The following is a 7,754-nucleotide window of genomic DNA, read 5'->3' on the forward strand; positions in this document are numbered from 1 at the left end:
CCCGAACCGTGGGACGGTTTTGGCAGTTTGCTTCGGGCGACCCGAAGCGAAGACTGCACAAGCCTCGTATGTCCTTCGGGCGCCTTCGGAGGCATTGTGAGGGGGCGGGTGCGCTTATGGGCCAGCCATGTCTGGCAACTGCTCTCATCGAGTGCTCTAAGCAGCCCGCCATTGTCGCGAATCAATATCACTCCATCACGGCCAACACGAGCGCGCCCGAAGGCATCCGGGCCGGCCCGAACAGATCTGTTGTCGCGAAGAGATTCCGAGGTGCGCCCGAAGTAATGTCAAGATGGTCACGTCCTCCCGAAGGCGCCCGATCGGCTGGCCGCGCGTGCGCCTGGGGAGGGGCTGTTGCTCCCGTCGGACGCGCGAGGCCACTTCTTATTGTGCCGTGCCCGGTGTCACCGTCACACGAAAGCGCCCGGCGGGCCCCGAAGCTGCCGGTGTGGCAAGCCTGGCGGCCTGACGCCAGACTCCCCTGTGCTGCCGTGAGGAAGTGGGCTGGGCGAGGGGCGAGAGGGGCGCCTCCTGTTTGATTCGGGATGGGTTATTGACCCACTGTTGCCACCCAGTCTGGAGCTGAGCGCCCCGCGCCACGGACGTGGTTCTGGACCACCACAACACAGTGTGCGGAGCGTGGTGCCATTTACTGTCAGAACGGAGTCTCCTGTACGCAGGACACGGGCTCAGCAATTAGCTACAGCACGAAGCTACAGCACAACAAGCTACAGCAGGTGATTCAGTGTGGCCGTAAGCTAACCCCGACAACGCTGTTCCCGTCCCAAGCGGACTCTCTTTGTCCACACTGCCCCTGGCAAATCCTCCACTCGGTCCGTCCAAAGCTCGCCGTTCTTTTCCGAGGCACGGACGACGACGCCGCCGTTCAAAGTAAAATGATCACCCAGTGTCAACGTATGATTGCTTCTAGTGTCCCGTTAAAAGTAATAGACCGGATGAAATGCAGACGGGAAGTCTAGTCGTTACATTTAAACTTGTACTAGCAATCCTTTAGCAATCACTCATATCCCCGCCGTGGCATTCACCCTCATTCGAGGAATGTGACATCACGTTAAAGCGAGTGCGACAAAATGTCACGTTCCTTTGAGCATTGTGTCACATTCGTTTGAATGTGAATAAGCTAATTTATGGCTTATTCACATTCAAACGAATTTGACATAATGCTGAAAGGGACGCGACATTTTGGCACATTCGTTTCAACCTGATGTCACATTACTGGATTCAGAGTGTGGAATGAAACCGAGCCTGCGGGAACACTGACGCGAACTTTATTTCTGTTTCAGGAAGTAGTGCTAAGGGCGTGTGTCGACGACTAGGAGTTGATCCGTCCGTTAAAGATGGAACCTTTTGAGGAGGGAGGCGATGATATCCCCGTCGCAGGCGGGGATCCTACCGTCGGAGTAAATGCAGCGCAACCTCAGGAGCAACCAAAAAAGAGGTAGGGACGAGCAGCTTATCCAGCAACTGGAAAGATGGCATGTCTCCAATTTGAGGTTATTCAAAGAACACAAATGTATCAGAGACATCAAAGTGACCTTTGGAAGGCTACACGCTAAAAACGGAACCTGGTTTTCCCAGGAAGCCAATGGTGAAGGTATAGGCGATTTCCAGGGAGTTCCTGGGAAAACCAGGAACCGTTTTTACCGTGTTGTGAATCGTAAAAGTTGACTATCATCCTCACCTCAATTCAACGCCTCCTAATAGAATAATCCCAACTGTCAGTGCTGATCCAAGACGATACTGTCAGCGCAGATTGTACGACGCAAAAAGCTATTTCTTGTAAAATTCTGTGACGCCAACGTGCTGCTTCAATTTTCTTGGCCATGAACCGTGGAAATGTATTTACCTTGCATATATACGTGGAGGCTGTATTTCAGTGATGTCATGATTCGCTGCTTTGGACTGAAGAGAGCTTATGAGCAGTTTTAGCCTCCTCTGAAACCTCTGAGCAGTTAGGATTGTCCTGGATCAGCACTGATAGTTAGGGTTATTCTATTAGGAGACGTCGAATAATTGTTGTCACCATAACTTCATTTTGATGTCACATTACAGTGCAATTCCAAGAGTACGTGTGAACTGCTATGTCCTACGCTTGCAAGAGTGTGAGCCACGTTTATCCCACGCTTGAAAGTGTGGGACATGGCTCGTCTCACACTTGCTGCCTATTGTTCCCTTGGTTCAATGCCATAGGACTCAATCACGCTTGCAAGTGTGAGGCATCGCCGCGTCCCACACTTGGCAGCGTGGGACAAACTTGGCTGCAAGCCGAGACGTATACTCTAATTATGGAGTGCTCAGAAACACTGTGCCTTTGTCGCCTGCCCCACTTTTCAGGGTGCCAAATGTCCCCCAGTCCCCAGTCTCGGGGTGCACGAATCACACTACATACCTAACTGTCTACTAAGTACACTCTTACAAATGCATGCTTGGCAAGTACACACTTAAAAATGCCTATGCTTAGCATGGAGTTATACGGCGCCAAGCATGCGTTTGTAAGTGTGTACTTGCCAAGCATGCATTTGTAAGTGTGTACTTGGCCAAGCATGCGTTTGTGAGTGTGTACTTGCGAGCATGCATTTGTAAGTGTGTACTTGCCAAGCATGCATTTCTAAGTGTGTACTTTGGCCAAACTTTCATTTGTAAGTGTGTACTTGCAAGTATGCATTTGCAAGTGTGTACTTTGTAGACTGTTAGGTTTGTAGCATGCAGCAACTGGCCCTCTCCCATGGTAGCGCCGCTGAGTCATTGATGAAAGCAGGTTCCGTGACGGTTTGTCCATCCCCAGACTAGGTGATAAAGGCACCCAGAAACTGGGCGACGTTCGGCACCCCAAAAAGTGGGGCGGGTGACAAAGGTGCCCAGTTTCTGGGGGACTCCAACTTAAGAGGGTTCACACTAAACTGTGTGAGACTGTTCCACACAAGGATTTGCGCTGTGTATCAAAGTTCCAGCAAAAAACATTTTGCAGCCAGGGATGATACCCAAACCGAAACAATACCAGGGCCCTTACGACAACAGTTTGCATGACTGAAACTCAAAAACTAAAGCAGCTGGAACCGAGCGAGTTTCATTTCCTTGGTGATCAAAGCGTACCGGAGTATTGTTCCCATTTGGACCAAGTGCGAATTCCGCTTCTCTGAGTTTTGTTATTTTTGGGGAATTAACAAAACTCAGGGAAGCGGAATTTTGGCCGGGTCTATAAGGAAACAAAACTGCGGCCCTTGGTTCCAGTTGCGACAGTTTTTGAGTTTTAGACAAAAGTGCAAACTCTTGTCGGAACGGCCCTGGTTAGGTTTGGATATCATCTCTGATTGCAACATATTTATTTTTATTTTCTCGTTATGTTTTGACGTCACCCTGTTTTGAAAAACGCGTGTAACCAAATTTCGGGTGGTGAATTTTTCGTCACCCCGAAATTGGGCAACAAGGTACCATCACCCGTTTAAAGGGTGATGGTGTATTGAGCACACGCAGGTCTCCGGTGCACGCGTGGCAATAATGTTGACTTTCTTTTTGTTCTCAGTGCTTTGGGAATTGAGGACCTGCCAGAGGATGCTCTGCTCCACATCTTCTCCCGGATCAACGATTCATTCACTCTCCAAGTAGTCCTTCCCCGTGTGAGCCCGCGGTGGAAGGCAGTGGCGGAGAAGGCGCGCGGCTGGCACGGCATAGTAAGGGCGGTGAAGACGACGAAGTTGCTCATGGAGTTATCCCATCATCGCGCACGACCTCTAGTCGATGGCTGCTCATACTTTAATGATTTCCTCTGGCCTACTGAACGACGAGTCATCCCAAACCACCGCGTTGTCCGTGACTATGGTCGTTTTCTGGTGCATCAAAATCTCTTCATGATGGAAGACGGTAAGCGACGTTCCCTACGCCAAGGGTACCTGGAATCGGTTTGGCGCAGCAGGCACCACCTCAAACGATTGGCCTTGGTGTTAGACGATACGACAAAAACTGACAAGGGTATGAGCTCTTTGTATGTGGTATCTCAAATGTTCCGTCTTGAGGAATTATATCTCTTCGTAGAAAATGGCTTCGAGTACAAAATAGGGACATTGCAGCGAGCTTTTCCCAATCTGAAAAGTATCGAGGTGAATCAGAAAGAGAGGAGTTCTAGGCAGAATGATTTGATCAAAGACCTGTTGGTGGTTAGCCTTGTCCAGGCTCACTTTCGTCCTGGCTTCCCCTACAGAGCAGACCTGCTCACGGCACTGGCTAAGTGCCAGAATTTGACTGACCTGACTATAAGTTCGGAATACGCCCCTGCCTTTCGGGCTCTGTTTGCCCTAAAATGCGCTAACGTTCATGTGATCTTGGACACATCGACTCCTGCCGATGAAATTGTGCCGATCTTTGTGTCGTTGTACTCGCAAACATTACGGTACTTGCACGTAACAGTTTGGTGCCAAATGTGCCCTGGATGCATTAAAGCCATTAGAGACAAATGCGACAAGGGGGTGGAGTCCATGCGAGAACTGGGATTCAGGGGAAAGGCAACATACATACTGCAGCAGAAGTCGCGGTTGGAGGTTGACTTGACAGGCGCTGGAACCTTCACTAGAAGGGTGTCGTTTATTTAATTCCTTCGTAGTCATTTTTTCTTTTTCAAAATTCGTACATTATGTGATAATGAACAACTGTGTAACTTAAATGACACTTTTATAGCCTTATTTCAGAAACTTGATTAACATTTGACCGTTTTGCTTTTCAAGTTGTAATACATTTTCATCCTAATCTGCATTGACATTCACGAATTAATATTGATTGGCCTGAATAGATTAAATTCTGATGAGGCATGTGTAGCGACTTACAATACAGCAACAAGTGTCAGTTCTGATTTCTATTCTTCTTCCTTCTCTGGTATGCTTATCAAAACCACAACAAAAGTACACTAATTTCTGGCAAATTTTCTATCAGGAATTTATTGTACTTTTTAAGTACAATAATTGTTGTACAAAGTACAGTGGAACCGGCATAACGAGTGCTGTGCAGTCCAGGCCTCGTTGTGGTTTGTACAGTTCTCGTTGTACTTTCTACAATCCCTGTGGTGCTTTTATTGTACAGGTTTTGTTGTACTTTTGTTGTACTGTCCTCACTTTTTCTCGCAGTGTGGGTTCCCCTCCTTGTCCAAGGCTCGCGCCACTATTGCCTCCCTTTCTGCATGCACTATCCTAGCAAAGTGTTCTTTGTTGCCCAAACTGTCTGTTGGATCGCACCTCAGAGCCGGTCACAGCAGTCTGCAGAGCCTGTTCTCGAGCTATGTGGTTCTCCAAGTAAAGCAAGCCAACCTCTCCTCACTGTTGCCCTTAAAGTGTCACTGTCACTTATAGTGCCCTACACTACTCATGTTTGAAAATGGTTCTGTACGTTTATCGGTTATTTACTTAAGTAATCTTCCGAGCTCGGATTATTTATCCAGGGTTATTGTTAGACGTTGCTAAACGTAACCACTTATGCCCAATTAATTAATTTTAACCACAAATTCTGTGTTAGTGATTTGATTGAATTTTGAAGAAGCAAAGCATGTTTGAATATGTATTACTCTGTAAATCCAAGAGTGAGACAGTCTTTATCTGTTTACTGTGAACGTGAACCAGTTTTTATCACGATATCAAAAGTGCGCTGCGTTTGTCCCACGCTTGCAAGTGTGAGTCCAACCGTTAGTCATACTTGCAAGCGTTGGGACAAAATAGGCTCACACTTCTAAGCGTGAGATGTAGTGGTTTGCTTTACGTCGTGTTAGAATGTCTTACACTTTTAAGTTTGCCGTGCATATGTGCACTAATATACAGTTACTAAAGTCATATTCTTGGCTCAGATGAGGCGTCTAGAGTTGTCGCTGGACGTTGGTGAACGTCACCTTTTCTGTACGAATCATAGATGTTTATCATGAACGTTGTGTTGTGGTAGTGGATCAAATGATTGTTTTCACACGCCTCTGCAATCTATAGACTTTGCCATTCAGTGTCAATAATACGTATATTGTGATGCCCCAAGAATGAGGCAGGAAATGATAAAAAGAAGGAAAATTTTGGAGTGACGTTAATTGCGTTGACCTGCATTTGGGATAACTTCACTATTGTCTTGAAAGTACCATTCCATACAAATGGTACTTCTGATTGTAAGTCTGTTTTAATTGATGTTTATTCATGTTTAATCTGCTTATTATAAGACAACCATGTAATATTAAATGTCTCTGTACACATCTTCATAAAATAAACAAACGCAAAAAAAAAACTATTCTGCCATCTGTGAGGCGCAACTGTTGCATTTTTGTTAAGTGTGTATATTATCTATGAGTTTGTTGTGCCACAACTTGCGTTGACTTGCATTTGGGGCGACTTCGTCATGGTCTTGAAAGCACCATTCAAGACAAATGGTACTTGTGAATCTATGTCTGTTCTAATTGATGTTTATGCTAAATCTGTTTACTATACTGTCATCTAAATAATATTAAGTGTCTCTGTAATCTCATCTACATAAAATAAACGAACAATGAAACTGTTCTATTATGTCTGTGGCAGTTGCTGCATTTGACTTCCAATGTTTGGATAAAGCCATTAGAAGGTTCCGTCGTGGAAGAGGAGCATCACTCGTGTAAATCTTATCAGAATGTCAGAAACCTGTCTGAAAACCTGATCACAAAATTCGCGCACCTCTGAAAGCTGAAAACATCTCGCTCTAGACAGTCTGTAGAACAACTCAAACCATCAATATCGGAGTAAGTTTTCAGAATTTCAGCTTTCAGAGGTGCGCGAATTTTGAACAGGAATTCAGACATGTTTCTGACATTTTGACAAAATTTACACGAGTGCATTACGCCTGCAACCACCATTTCGCTCTCTGCACTCAGATGCCAGGGGCATCTAACGCGCCCGCTGAACGCTCCCTAGGCGGTTCGGGACACTTCGGGTCTTCCCGATCCGCCGAGTGCTGCCTGCGCAGCCAGGTCGGCGGACCTCTCTGCAGCCGCGCGGGCAGCGCTGGACGCGTCGGGAAGACCCGAAGTGTCCCGAACGCCCTCGAGAGCCTCGGGCGGGCTCGTTGGATGCCCCCAGCATGCATCGTCTCGGTTGCGCCGACCTATCCCCGCGCTGCCGGAAGCGGCGCTCAATTGTTTGATGGCGGCGCGATTTATTGACCGGCCGGCACCACCCAGTCTGGAGCTGAGCACGCCGCCGCACAGCGCCCCGCCCCGCCCCGCCGGGCGTTGACCTGGACCAATCCAACCCCCGACGCGGTTTGCCGCGGTTTGCCGAGCGCGGAACTAGTGTTCGAAAATTCCCGGGAACAATCATTCAGGGGAATATTCCCGAGACTTCCCGGGAATTCCCGGGAATATTCCCATTTGGCCGGGAACATTGCTTCAAATGAAACCCATCTCATGTGATAAAAATTAAACTTTTTCTTACGAATTTTTTTTTATTAGTATTACGAAACATTTTTTCTTGCTCTCTTCTGAAAGAAAAATGCAAATACACTAGAGTGATTCATAATTATTAATTGGTTCCCTTGCACTATCAACATTTTTCGTGCAAAAACTAGCTATTTTTAGCCATGTTTTAAAAATTCCCGGGAATTTCCCATTTTTTGGGTCTGATTGTGCCCGGGAACGTTCCCGGGAATTCCCTAAATTCCCGGGAATATTCCTACCCTTTAGAACACTACGCGGAACCAACTGCTGTGAAGACGAAAATGTTTGTACGCAGCTCACGAGCTCAGCTCCA

The 7,754-nt window shown here is 47.1% G+C and overlaps 1 protein-coding gene across 2 annotated transcripts; it reads left to right on the plus strand.

Annotated features, from left to right (window-relative positions):
• Positions 1-590: 590 nt before the first annotated feature.
• LOC117652956 lies at positions 591-5,018 on the plus strand. 2 transcript variants are annotated; one of them, XM_034398205.1, is made up of 3 exons: positions 591-737; positions 1,305-1,459; positions 3,545-5,018. In XM_034398205.1, exons 2-3 carry the CDS (start codon positions 1,359-1,361, stop codon positions 4,605-4,607), a joined length of 1,164 nt encoding a protein of 387 aa, XP_034254096.1. In that variant the 5' UTR covers positions 591-737; positions 1,305-1,358; the 3' UTR covers positions 4,608-5,018. The 2 variants fall into 2 exon arrangements, with proteins under 2 accessions (XP_034254096.1, XP_034254097.1); XM_034398206.1 differs by lacking the exon at positions 591-737 and adding an exon at positions 906-944.
• Positions 5,019-7,754: the final 2,736 nt, after the last annotated feature.

This window comes from Thrips palmi, unplaced genomic scaffold, assembly GCF_012932325.1.
Source record: "Thrips palmi isolate BJ-2018 unplaced genomic scaffold, TpBJ-2018v1 HiC_scaffold_8, whole genome shotgun sequence".
NCBI classification, from domain to species: Eukaryota; Metazoa; Arthropoda; class Insecta; order Thysanoptera; family Thripidae; genus Thrips; species Thrips palmi.